The following is a 16,837-nucleotide window of genomic DNA, read 5'->3' on the forward strand; positions in this document are numbered from 1 at the left end:
TTGCCTCCCTCCAAATAAAAAAGCCAGCAGTAAAGCAGAAAGCAAGTAGAAGCCCTGCAAAAGAGAAGTGTTTGCTGAACCATGATAGGAATGGTATTTTGCACCTAGGGCAGGTGACACATGCAGACATATCAAGCAGGTAATTCATTTTTTGGGTTGGGAAGCCAAGCTGGAGGACTTCTGAGCGACAGGCAGATAAATGCTCCTGAGGCTTTCAGAGTTATGCTAGAGTACTGGTGCCTCCAGCCTAACAGCCCACTGCTGAATTTAGGGACAGTCACTTCCCAGAAGGAGATGAAGCCAGGGAGGGAGGTAAATGATCCTGTAGACAGGACTTCTCCACCAGATGGTGGTCATGTACCTTCCTGCTCACAGGCAGCCCCCTTTGGAGGGCGGGGGAGAGGTCCCTGTAGATTGGATGAGTCATGCTACAGAGAAGGGCAAATCGACTATCCAGAGTATAGCTGAGTATGTAATGTCAGTGAGGCACTGTGGGCAACACAGCCATTGCCAGATGGGTGCAAACATGACAGATCTCTCAAGAGAAGGAATGTAGATATCTCCAGAAGAAATCTTTATATATTTACCTATCACATAAAAGTTACTCTCTTCACAGTCACCACAGCCAATGGAATCTAGGGCATGTCTGAACTAATCTTGAAGTAATTTAGCATGGATCAGATAAAGCACACCCTAAAGGACCTCTTTCTTTTCACTGATCTTCAATTCAGCTAAAGTAAATAGCTTAAGATACAGATGACTACAACGAAGACAGATCAAGTCAGGAGAAATGGATTCCACCACAGCAATCTTTACAGTCTTGCAAAAAAAGCCAGTGGTTGTGTATGTGGGCACCTATGAGTGGGAGAACCTTCGAGGAAAAAATTTAAATGGCAACATAGATGGCAAAGACTCAAGATCTTCTGAAGTACTGAATTTCGTGCAAAGGATCAGGTCAAAATAAGCTGTCATGTAAACTGTAGAGAATGATGTAACCTTAAGTTTTAGACCCTGGAGAAACTCATGGAAGGGATGACGACCGTAGAAGAAGGATAAGCTTCACTAAATCAGCTAGGAATCAGGCTAACAACACTTAGTAAACTAACAGATGCAGGAGAACCTAGGAAGATAGTAATAAAGTGCTATTATCTTTAAGTCCTGTCCTGAAGAATAGGACAGAGATTGACAAGATTCAGGGATGTAACAATGAAGAGCAGTTTCAAAAACTGAGTGCCAAGCTAGCCCACTTGGGTCATCCAATTCTCAAACTCATTTAACTATTTCTTGTAGTGTGTTTGCTGAATTGACAAATTATTAAGACAATAAAAAAATTAAATTGGTTCAAGCGTGTATATATTTAAAAATATGCGGAGTTAACCAAGATGCATTTCTTATAACACAAAGCTATAATATTTATAATTGTTAACCCTAATAGAAGAGTAATTTAAAACTAATGTCCTCACAGAAAAATTATAGAAAAGTTTGACAGAAAGAGTCAGTTGAGGTACTTACAGTAGATATATATGGCTTACACTCATCGTGGTCAGAAAATTGACTGGAAAGATATCTATAACCATAAATCAGAAGATCTGGGAATTGTATTTTTTAAACAGTCATAAAGTTATTCAAAGAATTCAGTTCTACACTAGGCACATAGTGCTTGGCTGATTTTTGACTCGAGTCTTCTTTTTCCTTGACAGTCTGTTCAAATGTTCCTCATAAAACAGTATTTCTTGCTCTTTATTCAGATCTTATCAACAATGCTTCTGATTTATTTAATTTCCAGTATTTCGCCTGCAGTCATTACCCACCATATCAAATTCAGGCTGCTTGTTTTAGCTTGCCAGGTCTCTACCGCCCTGCTCTGTCCTAACCCACAAGTGTGTCCTCTCTCAGCCTCTTTCTCTATCCTATTGTGCCAGTAACAGAAGCCCTGACAAACCTTTATTTCCCAGTTCAACTCAATATATCAGAATAAACAACAAATACGTGTTTACATTTTATGCAAATATCTAACAGAAACAGATGTTACTGCAGTGTTTACGGGCCTGTAAATTTTCTGCACTGCTGACATTTCATTTCTTTTTTCTTCTAGCCTGAAAAAAAGTTTGTTTTTTATTTTCAGTGCCCCATGGGAAATTTTAAGGAACATTGTTTACTGAGGTCTCAGGCTCACCTCATTAGTGGGTCTGATTCTCTTTTTCTCATTTATTTTTATTACTTTAAAATATAAAACGATGAATAACTAGGTATGTGAAATGTCTCACTGGGACTTTCTATAGCCCCCTTAGACTGTGAAAACCTCAAAGCAGAGAGCTTAAACACACACTACAGTGATCAACAGAGCCCAGAAAAAACCACAGAAGAAAATGAAGCATTACTTACACGGTCTTTTTGTCCTGTCGCAAGAGTTTAGAAGAAAATTCACTAAGCACTTCAAGGAAAGCAAGGTTAGGAGGTGGATAGTCTTGTCCTTTTTGATTCTGATATTTGAAGGCAAACTCTATGCCATCTCTACAGTAAAGAAATATTAAAATTTTCAGATATTTGTAAGAAAATTAAAAAATGTTTCCCAAAATCTGAACTGTGATGAATTCCTATATCCCATCATAACTTTTTTTTTTCATTACTAGCAAACAGCTGCTTTTGGACAAAGGGGAATCAAATGTTCCCTCTCGATTTGTGAGGATTCAATCTCAAAGACAACATATTACTAGTCACAGGGTAAGATGGAACTTACCACAATCTAAGAAGCCTGGCAGGTGCTGAAAGCCACTGCCTTAGGAGGAAGAGCCAACTGGCTCTTTCTTGTCTCTGCATGCAGCAGAAGCTCACAATAAGAATAATACATAAGATGTAACAAGATAGAACTTTTGCATCAGGAGTCAGAGAACAGAATTTACCTACTAGTACACTGATACATGCATCTCTGCCTTCTCTTTGCTTTATCATTTGAGACTAAAGAATACAATTTACTTTTGCATTATCCAATAAGGGGACATGCATGCCTTGACTTTTCTTTTGCTTGGCACAGGGAAGTGTCTGGTAGCATTTTGATCATGCTTTGCTAATCTTAGTCTTAATGACTTAGTCTCTGAGATAGCAAACTTTAATATTTTAACCTTTTTATGGCATTGGAAAGCCAAAATTTAAATTTAGCAGCATGTTTCTACACTTTCCTACACAGCAGTGACATAAAAAGCTTCAATCCACTTTAAAAAAGAATCCAAAATATTTGTGGAATGTCTTTTTATAAAAGCCCTTGGTGCCTACAGTGGGTGGTACAAAGAACCACCTACAGTTGCTAGATGCAGCCTACACAAATATATATAATACCACTGTGGCTTTACCTGAGATAGATAAACATGGTCATTCCAATAAATTCCAGCAAATAATTAGACAGCAGCTAGTTTTCCTTCCTTTCTTACATACATACATGTACACCCCCCACCATTTTTCTACATAAACTAGAAAATATGTACCATTATTCCAGGACCTGTTTAGATTATGTACCTTTAGAAAAGGTATGCTGAACAAAAGTTTTAATCTAAAATAAACTAAAAATCTAGTTTATTTACCACCACTCACTTGTGTAGTGTGGCCACAGCCTCTCTTGTCTTGATCTGATCCAAGCCAAAAGTGAGGGCAAACCGACGGGCCAGTTCCTTAATTCCACTAACATGGGCAGATGTCCTGTCCAAATTGGGACCTTGCTCCTGAACAAGCTCATTGAACAGCTAGAGAAAGAATTCAATTGTTAAAATCTGTGAGCTGGAAAACAGTTTTCTTGAAAAACGACTTTTCTTCTTAAGCAGTGATGGCTAGGAGTGGACAGTACAATGACTTTTTTCAGACAGATGTAACAGTTCTTTTTGAACTTTACCTTCATTGAATTGCATCTATTATCCTCCCAACTCATCAAGACGGTTCTGCATGCTTATGCTGTTTTCTAAAATACCTACACCACCTATCAGATCAGCATCTTCTTTGAATTTAGGAAGAAAAATTGCTATTCCATCATTCAAGTCTTAATGAATATTGGAACAGCATTACTGGGTAAATGCCATCAAAGCCTGCTTGCCCTTTCAGTACAATAATGAACTACTCAGTAGTTTTCCAATCAGTTCTATATCTTCTTCTGGTACTGCCATTTAGACCACATTTTCCTAACTTGCTAATGTGTACATCAAGGGAGACAGTGTCAGTGACAATATTAAATCAAGTTGCATTAAATCTACTGCTTCTCTGAAATCCACAAGCTCTGTTACCATATAATTAATGAAAGCTTAATTTGACATGATTTCTCCTTGACAAATTCATACTGCCTGTTACCTATCACTTAGGCATTTGCAAATAGCTTCTCTAATTTTTTTTTTTCATGAAGTGGTATTAGGCTGACTGATCTATGGCACCTGGCCTCTTCCTCTCTCCAAGTTTTAAAGATAGGAGTTTCTTTGACAGTTGCTGATTCTTTGGGAAGTACTTCTGTTTTTCTCAAGTTTTCACAGATAACTTTCAGCTTCCAGATTGCTACAGGAAATCCCTTAGTACTCTGGAATGAATTTTGGGAGGCCTGGCTGATTTGAAAACATCTAATTGATAGAAGTAATTTGTCTGTGTAATGGATATAGCTGGTACTTCAAGGGCCTAAACGGTTTTTAGTGAAGCACATGCTTCGTGCTGTTAGCAGAACAAAGATAGATTTCATCATCAAGTCAATAATTTACAGTTGATCCAAAGCAAATTTTTCAGGGAAAAAAAAATGTTTAACAATACAGGAAGACTTAAACTAATTGGTTTGAAGTTTGAAAAAAATCAATCAGTATTTAGATAAAATGTAAAGGAGATGCATTAATTCCAACTAATTATAAGAAGAAAAAGTCATCCTAATTCTTCTCTTCTTGTTCATTAGGTGCCAGTAAACAAATGCTATGAATCACCTTGGACCAAATTGCCTTCAAGGCTCTTTTTTCACTTTCTTCCATTTTAATCTGACCAAAATTTTGCCAGTGGGGGCTTAAGGAGACAGAGATTACAGAGACAAATGAATGGTGACAGCCTAAATTGAGGAGCAAGATAAGCTCTTAACAGAACTGTAGTATTTTCACTTCATTGTAAAGTGCACCAGAGAAAATCCGGGCCAGTATTTTTTGCAGTGAGGCATTTCTAACAAAAATCAATATTCTTACCTGTTGCAAACTGAGAATGAGTGTCTTCGCACACTGGATTTTATCAATTTGCCGTGTTTTGCTCAGGGTTTCCTTAATGATATCACCATAGTCATTGTAGTACTAGCAAAAAATGTGGAAAAAATCCTCTTTAATTCACACATTGTACCTCTTATACAATTTCTTAGAGTTTTCCTGACAGAAATTATTGTTGCAAAAAGCCTGCAGTTGCCTAAAAACCTAGTCTCAAATCCAGACTTTTTGTGTGAGTGGGAGGCAATGTTTCAATATAAAAATTTAAACTGATTGGCAGCCTGCACCCAGAGGTGAGATAAGAACTTCCGTACTTACTATCTTTTGTTACAAATATGTTGAAAAACAAACAAAAGAGCATTTCCTTCCCCAATTAAGTATTTGATGGAAGTGACCCATGGCTGCAAATTCTAAGAAACATCATTACATTGAACCAACACACCCTTCAACAGGTAGGCGTGAACAGGCAGCAGCATGCAGGTGTGAAGCTCCATACACAATGCAAGGTGAGTTAGATGGCCAAGAAAGGAATTCACTGAAGCCAGAAAGCTGAGTATGGAATTAGTCAGTAGGAAGGGCTGATCATCTTTTATGTTAGAAGAATAGTTGCTGAAAACCACAGCCCACGGTATCGACCATTTCGGTAGAAAAGCCTGTATAATCATTAAAACTTCCAGGCTGAGAATATAATTTTTTTTTCTCCAACCAGTATTCTTTCAGCCTGATTAATATTTCTGCATTTGCAACCACTTATTGTCATTCCCTCTTAAATATTGCTCCTGCCGCCTTTGGTACAGAGATCCTTCTAGCTGTATTCCAATTTAAAATAAATTTCTCTCACTCTCCCCCAGTTTCAGGAGGAGGAAGGGTGTGGGGAGAGGAGACAACCAACCTAGAGCAGCGGGTAGGAAACTAACTTGGAGTGTGACAGCTTCAGTTTGAAACTCCTGCTCTGGAAAAATATCCCAAAGCAAGACTAACGCTGAGCCGTGACCTGGCTGACGGCTGGAGTGTGCACTGGGGATTTTACTGCACTGTGTGCTGCTAACCAAGAGGAGGAGGATGATGATTTAAACTTAAACCCTTTGTATTACACATCATCATCTCAAATACTATCTACAGTAGAGGACCTGCTCCCCACTCCAGGTTTTCCTTCTTGATTGTCATCTTTGGGATGACCAATCCCTTTCAGGAAGACAGGAGAAGTGTACACAGCAATTTGATATAATATGAGGGGCTTTGTGTTGCTTGGCAGTGTCAGGACTGCTAATATGCTGGTCTTCTGGCAGGTAAACTCATAAGTACAGGGTGCAGTAGGAGCTGAGCAGCAAGTCTTCCTGAACTTCATTGGGCCTAAATACTGTATAGAAGCAGCGTAAGTTGGTAAGACATTCAGTTAATGCATACCCACTTACAGCAGTACAATACAGAGCTTTTTTTTTTTTTTTTTACTGCTTTCCTGTTTAAAACAATCTTTTTTTTTCTTCCCCACAAAACCCCTGTTTCCTTATGGGAAGCACCCAGACTGGGAGAATCCCAGTCAAATATGACACTGAGCAGTGTGATATTTGTGGATTCTAGGAATGAATTTGAGGAGCAGGATAAGAAATTCTCTGTAGAGATGAGCCTTCTGGAAATACTCAGCACCTTGTAGGACTGACTTTTGATGCTGCCTTCAATAAGGCACTCCTGCTACATAGGAGAGGAAGTTCTGAGCTTACTGCTTCTCAGTGCCAGGTGTAATTTAGAACAGAAAAACTATCACAAGAAATCAAATAAGGCTGGAAAAGCCTTCAAAAGTGTTCAACCTTTAACTGCTGCACTGGAGGGGAGAGGAAAAGGGGTCCCAACACTACAATCTATGTTCAGTTAGGAAGAGGAGCATACACAGGTCTGTACCTTCATATAGTGTTTGAAGATATCTGCTGCTGCATGCATGTCCACAATGTCATAAATTATCAGCTTGCTGAAGGCAGCCAAAAGGTTTCTTCTCTTATGTAAAGCTTCTATTTTGTTAGCTTCATCTTCTTCATCTCCCTCTGAAAGCATCAAGAACAATAAAACGTTTGTAAGTAACTGCTATGTTCTAAAGCAACGTTATCGAAGGGTAGCTTTTAGAAAAAAACAATTCTTTAAAATGAATCAAGAATTGTTGCAGGAGAAGCTAAAATGAAAGGTGATAATTCTTGAGTCCTGCCTATGCTAGCACCTTTAGGAAAGTTCAGGAACATGACATACTATTGACCAAGGATGCTGTAGTCCCAAATAGGTACTAAGCATAATCCACATGGAACTGAATCGCTTATTTTCTTTACTCTGTGAAAAGCTACAGCAAAGACTTGTTGAATGCTTTTTGCCTAACTTCTGAAACATTTGGAGATGCTTCTTTGACATGACTAAGCTGTAAATATTTCACCTGAGGAAAATTAGAAGCAGCAATACTTCTACTGCATGCCTTGGATTTTCAGATGTGAAACAAGCTGGATTGATGGGCTGAGGTCAATTGTATGAGGTTCAACAAGGTCAAGCGCCAGGTCTTGCACTTCAGTCACAACAACCCCGTGCAATGCTACAGGCTTGGGGAAGAGTGGCTAGAAAGCTGCCTGGCAGGGAAGTACCTTGGGGTGTTGAACAGCAGCCAGCTGAACATGAGCCAGCAGTGTGCCCAGGTGGCCAAGAAGGCCAACAGCATCCTGGCTTGTATCAGGAATAGTGTGACCATCAGCAGCAGGGCAGTGATTGTGCCCCTGGACTCGGCACTGGTGAGGCCACACCTCAAATACCATGTTCACTTTTGGGCCCCTCGGTACAGGGAAGACATTGAGGTGCTGGAGCGTGTCTAGAGAAGGGTAACAAAGCTGGGGAAGGATCTGGAGAACAAGTCTTATGAGGAGAGGTTGAGGGAACTGGGGTTGTTTAGCCTGGAGGAGGCTGAGGGGAGACCTTATCGCTCTCTACAACTACCTGAAAGGAGGTTGTAGTGAGGTGGGTGTTGGTCTCTTCTCTCGAGTTACTAGTAATAGGATGAGAGGAAATGGCTTCAAGCTGCATCAGGGGAGGTTTAGATTGGGTATTAGGAAAAATTTATTCACTGAAAGAGTGGTCAGGCATTGGAACAGTCTGCCCAGGGAGGTGGTGGAGTCACCATCCCTGAACGTGTTCAAAAAACGTGTAGATGTGGCACTTTGGGACATGTTTAGGAAGCGCGGTGGTGTTGGGCTGACGGTTGGACTTGATTATCTTTTCTAACCTTAATAATTATATGATTCTATGATTGATGGCTCTAAAGCATCAATAACAACAAAATTCAGTTGTAGGAAACATCACCATTGAATGGCAATGTCATAACTATTACATCCCCATGTAAGACTCCAGTCTGTGAATGAAAATGTGAAATATCATATAATGAAAGCATATTCCACAACTTATATAAGAAAATGAAATTGGCTAAAACAGTTGTGATAAAAGTAAATATTCTGTGGTATTTAGAAGAGCTTATTCTTGGAGGAAATATTCCAACCAGTTTGAAGAAATACAGAGCTGTGCAGGAGGGAGGAGGGACATAGTGTCAGCTGCGACTCTCCTGCTGCACTCTTACTAGAGGCTCCACAGAGCCACAGTACACAAGTCATGTATTTGGTCACAGAAATCTCTTACAAGTAGTGGACGTGACTGTGAATATGCATGCACGTTTTAATCTTGAGATTCTTTAACCCACAGAATTGAATCCCATTGGCTCACAACCCCCCTTTTCTTAATTTCTTTTTATAATTTCTGATGGGTTCCAAATACCAAAAGTTATAAATGGTCAGACTGACTTCACGGAGTCAGAGCAGCATTAGGGAATGGAGATTACATACAAAGATCTTCATCCATCTTTTTGTTGTCTTCCCAGTCCAATCACAGGATGTTAAAGAACAGCAATTTTGCTAAAGAGCAAAAAAAAAAAATCACTGTCCTCCTACAATCTACCCCTGATGTATTATTCTGAACACTGAACTCACAAAGTATGATTAACTGCACATATATTTCTGGTGAAGGTTTGTTTCAAAATGTATTCTCCCCAGGAATCCTTAAAGAGATGCTCAACAAAGAAAGATGTTAGCTACTGAGGAGCTAGTGAACGAGCAGACTGAAAGCACCTTTAGAGCAAGGTTCTCTGAGACCTTAGTTCTATACATTGCTGTCTTAAAAGGTCTAAAATAGCAACTCTGTGTCATGCTAACATACAAGAAACTAAGCAAAGCAGAAATTCAGAAAATGTGCCAAAAAGAGCACAGCAGTATGCACTCAGCAGCTCTTTCACATAGTTTGACTATCTGGGAATCCAACTCTTGTCCAAAGCTATTTAGGATTCAGAAACTGGGTACCTCAGTACTTGCACCAAGTTATTTAAAACCAGACCTAATTGACAAACCTGCCTCACCCTGACTAAAAGCAAAAAATTTCAAGCCATCCTTGTGAGGAGGTGAGATGGGATCCCCTCAAACTGTCAAAGTGTGGCCACCCAAGACGCCTAGTGAAGAGCAAGGAAGCAAGCAAGCATGTACGATACTTTCCCAAGTAATTCCCCGGTCTCCAACCAAATCAATGATGTCCTGAGCTTGATTTGATTATTTTGGGGAAGAAGCAGAAGTGGTGTTTATTGGGTGACATCAGAGTTTCTTAAGACCCTCTTTGCCTAGAGCTTTGCTGGTAAGGTTTGCCTTCAGGATCCTATAACTCTATTCAGTAACTCTAAAGGATTTCTCTGCTATGTACCATTCCATTGTTCCTCCTCCCTTGAAGCCATATTAAATGAAATCTGCTGCTGAACTAAGACTGTACTGTTTTGGAAATAAATATTAAGAAAAGTATAGAACAGTAAAGGAAGAATAATTTTGTCTAGATTTATAGCATGTAGTTACAGGCCACTCCCGTCTTCTGAAAACATCTCTTTTTATGAAGTGAGTTTTATAAGCACTTATTCTTTAACACAAGTAGTACTGAATATTGAATATTTCATATTCACTCCACCCAAAAAAATCAAGAATGAATAATTCTGAAAACATTTGAGCAAACTGATTGGAAAATTCTGTTTTCTTCTTTCTTCTGTGTCTGTTATGAAAAAAAGCTAAGTAGAAGACATGAAAGCTAAACATACCCATGCTCTGGTTTTCATCATCTTGGTCAATAAAGACATGGTCCATCACAAAACTGAGAAGTTCTGACTGGAGGCCTGAATCTGGATTAAACACCAAAGGTTGAAGACCTTCTCGACCTCCAGTCATCAGCTGATGGCTAAAAATCATCAAGAGATCACAGAGCAGCATGAAAGCCTGAAAGGAAAAAGAGAATAAATCCTGTAAGAAGCATAGATATGTAGAAAATAAACCACCATTTATTTTATTTCCAGATAACCCCTGCTATTATTAAATGTCCGCCTTTATCTGAATTCAGCTGTAGTAGTTTGTGTGCTGTGGGAAGTTCTCAAGAGGGTTTCCCTTAACTTTAAAATGTCATGCCTTTGATTTCTATGTAAGTAACTGTGTTTACTACCTCTTCCAAGTCCAGGATGATCCATATTAAACTTCCATTACTCCTCTATAAAAAGAACTCTAAATCTACCTCGGATCCAAGGACTATAGCCAAATTTGTAGTAAAGAATAAACACCTATTTTGATAAAAGGTTAGAAGAGTTAAAAAAGCAAAAAAAAAAAAAAGAATAAAATTATGAAGGAGAATCCAAGCTGAGTTACTGTCAGAGCCCCAAAATACAGAGAAGCAGCTGTAAGCAAAGAAATCCTTGCAGAATTTCATCAACAATTCTCTGCAAAAATAATCAAGTAACCCTGCACAGCTTTCCAATCTAGATAAAAGCCAATCAGGGCAGAATTTTTGATGATTTATGCTCATTACTATTATACCTCGTTACCTGAGAACAGAGAAAGAAGGCAGGTATTAATAACTTTATTTCTTTCAAGTGCTTATCTGTATACTCTCATGCATGAGAATAACACTGTTTTCCCCAATGGCTTATGTCAGAGTGTCACAGCCAGCTGTATTCATTTGCATTACATTCAACACATGAGCACCTTTCAGAAAGTATTTTTTCATCATTTTAGTTTCTCTATCTTTAACCCCAGGTTCTGAAAACTGAGAAAGAGAGGAAGGCTCAAAGTATGAATGTGTAAAAAGACATTTTTTAGTAGAAGATCTATGCTGGGTGTGCTGTCTCCTCTCCCACAAGCCTGCAGGAGTCTCCCTCAGGGCAGTGACAATCACCATTCCCAGGTAGATGGTAGGCCAAAGGCATTTTCAGCTGAAGAGAGATTGCAGAATAGCTCTGACAGATTAATGAAATCCAGTGTAGGCTTTGATTCACCCTGTATTCCCCCTCTACAAACAGCTAAACAGAAAGATAGTTAAATGTGCGCTTAAACATATTTTTAAACTGAGCCTAAGGACAAGTAATGAGTGAGACCAATCTGCTTTACAAACCTCCAAAACGAAATTGTTGTGAACACTGACCGTCATAGCAGCTCACTTATTTCTTGGGAGTACGTTATAAAATCTGAACGAGCTATATTCAGGCAAGATCAAAATGCAAATCATTGTGAACTGTGTTCTACTTAGACTTGGGAGATAGATGCCCGTATTTTGGATTTTTCTCCACTAGATCCAAAAAGCTGTGTTTCTGTGATTCAGTGATGATCTCAGCTGTTCTAAACTGCTTTGATACCCACTAGAACATAAGCTCATCCTAATGTAGACCTCTAAAAAAGAGCACATGCATAATGCACTGGAAGTGCTTATTTCTGCCCAATATGAAGACAGCAGTGGACTCAGATACAGATACCTATATGTTGTAGATACACGTAGTCACAGGAGATTTATTTCACTCAAATAGTCTAGGAAGATTTGAAATGTTTGAGTCCTGTTTCTATAGATACTTAATACGGTTTCCCCTCCTTTGATATGCAGATCAATCTTCTCTGGAAAGAATGTATAGATAAAGAATCAAATATGGTAGGGAGACAATATAATTTACACAGAATTCTCAAAAAAATCCAGTAAAACATAAGGATTAAGAAACAGTCCTGCACTTGCAGAAATATACTTTTTAAGGAAGAAATTTAAAAGGTCATGCAAGTGTTAGTTGGAAGGGATCTCTGGTGTCTCTAGTCTCATTGGGACACTTGCTGTCCCAGGACTGGTTGTTCATGGCTTTGTCTAGCTGAGGTTTGAAAACTTCCACAGAATTGTGAACCACAAAGGACCTTCTAAGAAAAGCTTAAATTATCAATTAAAAAAAAATTGTGGCCACTAATAATAAGAGAATAAAACCATGTTAATATATATCAAGAACAAAAACACTGCAGTAATGGGAAGGATCATTTACCATTTGTTGATGCAGAAAAGACATTAGTGGTAGCTTAAGCTAAAATGGTTGGTATTTTCATGAAGCTAGATTATATTTTCCCATTATATAATATCAATAAAATATACCAAGAGTACCTACACAGAATATTAAAAAACAATTACTAAAGTTAAATCTGCTGGAAGATAACGACACATCAGTTTTTAAAAACTACATAAACTAGTGACATCTCCAAGTCTTTAATATTTGTATTTATCCACTTGCAGAACACAGTGTAAATGTGTAAATGCCAAGCAGAGCTATCTTTCAAAAAAATAAAACTGTCTTTTAAGAAGTATTAGCTTTTAAAAAACACAGGCAAAAAACAGAGGCCAGTTAGTTACAGCCTTAGCAAAATCTTGGGAGGTCTGATAGAAATGCGATTTGTAGACAACTAAACGATATCAACAGACTTGATATAAATCAGCAAATATTCATAACATCTCAGCAAACAAACCAGCTATTGTTTCTTTCAGAGACTGCAAATTATTTCAACATGCCCTTGATTTAATTTCTTTTATTTTGACTTCTAAATATATATGGCAGAAGCTTCCCACTCCATGCATGCATGGTTTTCCAAAAACCTAAACCAGAGAATTGGGTAATGACACTGAATCATGAAAAAAATCTGATACCTTATTTGCAATCATATTTCACATATGTACTTTTGGCATATGTGTGCACACACATACACATGCAGAGAGATGCATGCACTTATGTTTTCCATCAGCCTACCAAACAAGGAAGCACAGCAGCCTAAGCTATAATGGTTATATTGATGAGAACACAAAAAACTCTCCAGATCTTTGTATTTCTATAATGAAGACACTGTTTAAACAGATATTTTACTCTGATTTCTCAAGGGGACAGCTCTTTGTGATGATTTTGCCCAGTGTGAGATGACACTACATCCTTAGTGTTATTCAGAGTATTTTTGTAAAATGAATTAACATTTTTCTCCTGCTAGAAAATATACAGTAGTGTGACCTGTACTGTTAGAAGCCTCAATTTTTTCCTATTAGCCACAATGTGAGATACACAATAATTATTATTCACTGCTACATTTAACTGAATTATTAGGATAACAAAATAATGAAATGTCACCGAGGCTTCAGGCATTTGCCTTTGGCAGGAAAACAGTCACTCTAGACTCCCTATTAGTCAGTAATGGGGGGGAAAATCCAGAAACACACAGAGAAAGATTCAGCCCATTTGAGATCAACCACCCCCTAAAAGTGCCTATTTTCATCCATTAATACAGTTAGGTGTCTAAAGGAACAGGCTTTTCTTTTAGATGATTCAGTTAGATGCCTAAAGTTATGACAGCTGAATACAAGCCTAAACATCCTTATCGTTATATCAAAAGTGGATTTGACATTAGCTGTGTTTTGAAGGTGGTTTTAATACAGCTCTTCTTATGGAGTCTTTGTTCAGTTTTATTTAGACAGAAGGCACAGATGATTTTACTTTAAGTTTGATAGAGTGTCGTCTTGAGTTTTACTACAGTTTAATATTCACACGTTTCTAAAAGCATGTGACAGACATTTCCTTTACCTGTTCTTTGACTGGAGTGTTGACATTTGACAGACACTGCTGGCAGACAGCCAGAAAGGATTTCACAGTTTTCCTCAACACCAACAAGTCCTCCTAGAATAAACATTGAAAAGGGGTAATATATAAATACTAATAAAAGTTTGTGCCATGGTTCAGCCCCACTCAGCAACTAAACACCACGGAGCCACTCGGTCACTCCTCCCACCCCTGTGGGATGAGGGAGAGAATCGGAAGAGCAAAAGCAAAAAAAAAAAAAAGGAAAAATTGTGAGTTAAGAACAGTTCAATAATTAGAATAAAATATTAATAATGATTATAATAACAATAATGATAATATAATCAAAGGGAAAAAGGGAAAAAAACCCAGAAACACAAATGATACAACCGCTCACCACTTGCTGACCAATGCTGCCAGTCCCTGAGCCGCGATTGCTGCTTCCCTGCCCCTGCCAGCCCCTCCCAGGTAACATACTGGGCATGACGTTACATGATATGGAATATCCCTTCGACCAGTTTGAATCCACTCTCTTAGCTGTGCCCCCTCCCCTCCTGGATTCTTGTGCACCCGGCAGAGCATGAGAAGCTAGAAAAGTCCTTGACTAGTACAAGCACTACCCAGCAACCACCAAAACATTGGTGTTATCAATGTTGTTTTCATATTAAGTCCAAAGCACAGCACTATGCCAGCTGCAGTGAAGAAAATTAACTCTATCCCAGCTAAAACCATGACAGGTTGCTAGGAAAAAGCAAAATAAAAAGATGGTGATAATTTCATACATTCAATCCTATAAACTAGCCAAACAAAAAAGGCTGTGAAAAAATATGCTATTCATAGAGCACAGTAAAACTAGTAATTAATTTTCAGAAGAATGACCCCAAGTTTCCCTGTAATAAATAATAATAATAAACCAACACATTCCTGAGTTAAATTGTCTGTATTTTATAACGAATGTAAATTATAAATGTTTCGGGACGAAAAATTTAATACATCAAGGACAGCCTAGCTGGTGGTTTATAAAGAATTCTGTACTCGGATAAATCAACAGCAACACAAAAAAGTAAAATATCAATTATTGTCTCAAGTTTAACAAACACATTATCCTAACTGCCCACAGACATGGGAAATGGGAAAGCAAATCACAGAAATCTAATGAGTTATGAAAGAAGGAGGGAGGTTTGTTGATCTGGAGAAAGAATGATTTGTGGGTGGAAAAGGTCAAGGAATGACTGTTCATGATCACCTTGGTCTAGTGACAACTGATGTGTATTTTAAATGTGGGTACCAGAAGTGGGAGGTTCAGTAGGAAAGCTGTATACTTTGACCTGGAGGAATTAATGCTGTACCCTGATGAATACTTGTTTTTTTGCAGCTAACAAAATAAACTAATGAAAACGAATCAAAACAAAACATAAGATATGGGAGCACAATCATAAGAATACAGCAAGTAGCCACACAGAAATGGCAAATCAATTACCGAAGAAAAAGAACCCTCCTATGTGAAAAGCTAGGACTGCCTCTGTCGCAACCCAGAAATGTACGGAAGATGCACATGGCTTCTTGGCATGTACTGAAAGGTTAAAAACTGAATGAGCATGTCTCCCATTTTTCTTTCTTTCCAAGAATGAGTAACATGTAGATACATATTACTTATCCAGAGAGGATTCTCTGGATATCATGAGAAAGATTAATTTTGAAAAGTTAGAGACAGCAAAAGAAAGCCTGACTGAACAGTGCAACAAAGCCATCTGTAACTTTCTAAATTTGGAGAAATCCCCAGACTACTAGACAGTGGTAATTTTATTTAACAGAGTAAATGGGAATCAAAAAAAAATGAATGAGATTTTCAAGTCTTTTACCGTTCTCAGGCATATGGCCAACACTCTTGAGGTGTGATTACCTGATATGCTGGCTTCAGCAGAAAAACTAGTATTAAAAAAATGCTACCGTCCTCTTAGTAGCTAGGGTAAAACCAAGGGGTCACACCATGAACTGGATCACTCAAGTGACCCAGGATAAAAAGAACCCTTTTTCTTGAACTGTACAGCGTAATATCTTCAGATTTAACTAGTCCATGGCAGGAACAACAATGAGCTGCTAAGAACAAGGGCTTGTATTGGCTTTGCCACCACCTGTAACCAAACAACTGTATTCACAAGACTGCTATCTAAAGTTCTGCAGTTATTTTGTAGCTTTAAATTAAAGCTTGTTTCTTCCACTGAAGCCATGTAGAAATGCTGTACTTTTGCTAACCTCGTTTAACAAACCCAGTGCTTCCGACTTTCCCACTACCTTTCCTCTAAATTACTTATTTGTGGTATTAACTCCCTTCCCCTTGCATCTCCAAGTCTTCAATCAATTTTACAATGTTCAAGAGCCATTAGCTTTCAACTGGACTGTGGAACACAATCCAACCTTTTGCACCTTGTGACCCTTTTCTTCAGCATTTTCTGCTTTCTTTCATTATGCCCATATAAATATGAAAAGTCACCAAGTCACTATGTTGTTCTTTAAATCCCTTTTTAAATCCCCTCTACTAATTACTTTGCTTACTAATCGCTTTGTAATAGCTATGCATTTGGCTAGTCTGGCTGCTGCTCATTCGGAACTGTTTTGCCTTTGTCTTGTCTCTGAATGTTTGCTCTATTCATGCTTTTTTTATTTTACTGTTCTAAGATTTTGGATT

General features: G+C 38.3%; 1 protein-coding gene across 3 annotated transcripts in view; it reads right to left on the reverse strand.

Moving 5' to 3' along the window:
• Positions 1-16,837, reverse strand: part of STAG1 (STAG1 cohesin complex component) — a 205,751-nt gene that overhangs the window by 14,172 nt on the left and 174,742 nt on the right. For all 3 annotated transcript variants that reach the window (XM_064457180.1, XM_064457181.1, XM_064457179.1), the window contains 6 exons: positions 14,155-14,247; positions 10,345-10,519; positions 7,101-7,240; positions 5,190-5,291; positions 3,589-3,737; positions 2,386-2,514 (listed from right to left, as the gene is read on the reverse strand). In XM_064457180.1, the coding sequence (XP_064313250.1) occupies positions 2,386-2,514; positions 3,589-3,737; positions 5,190-5,291; positions 7,101-7,240; positions 10,345-10,519; positions 14,155-14,247 (788 nt within the window). The remainder of the gene's footprint in view (positions 1-2,385; positions 2,515-3,588; positions 3,738-5,189; positions 5,292-7,100; positions 7,241-10,344; positions 10,520-14,154; positions 14,248-16,837) is intronic.

The sequence above is a fragment of the Phalacrocorax carbo genome, chromosome 7 (assembly GCF_963921805.1).
Source record: "Phalacrocorax carbo chromosome 7, bPhaCar2.1, whole genome shotgun sequence".
NCBI lineage: Eukaryota > Metazoa > Chordata > Aves > Suliformes > Phalacrocoracidae > Phalacrocorax > Phalacrocorax carbo.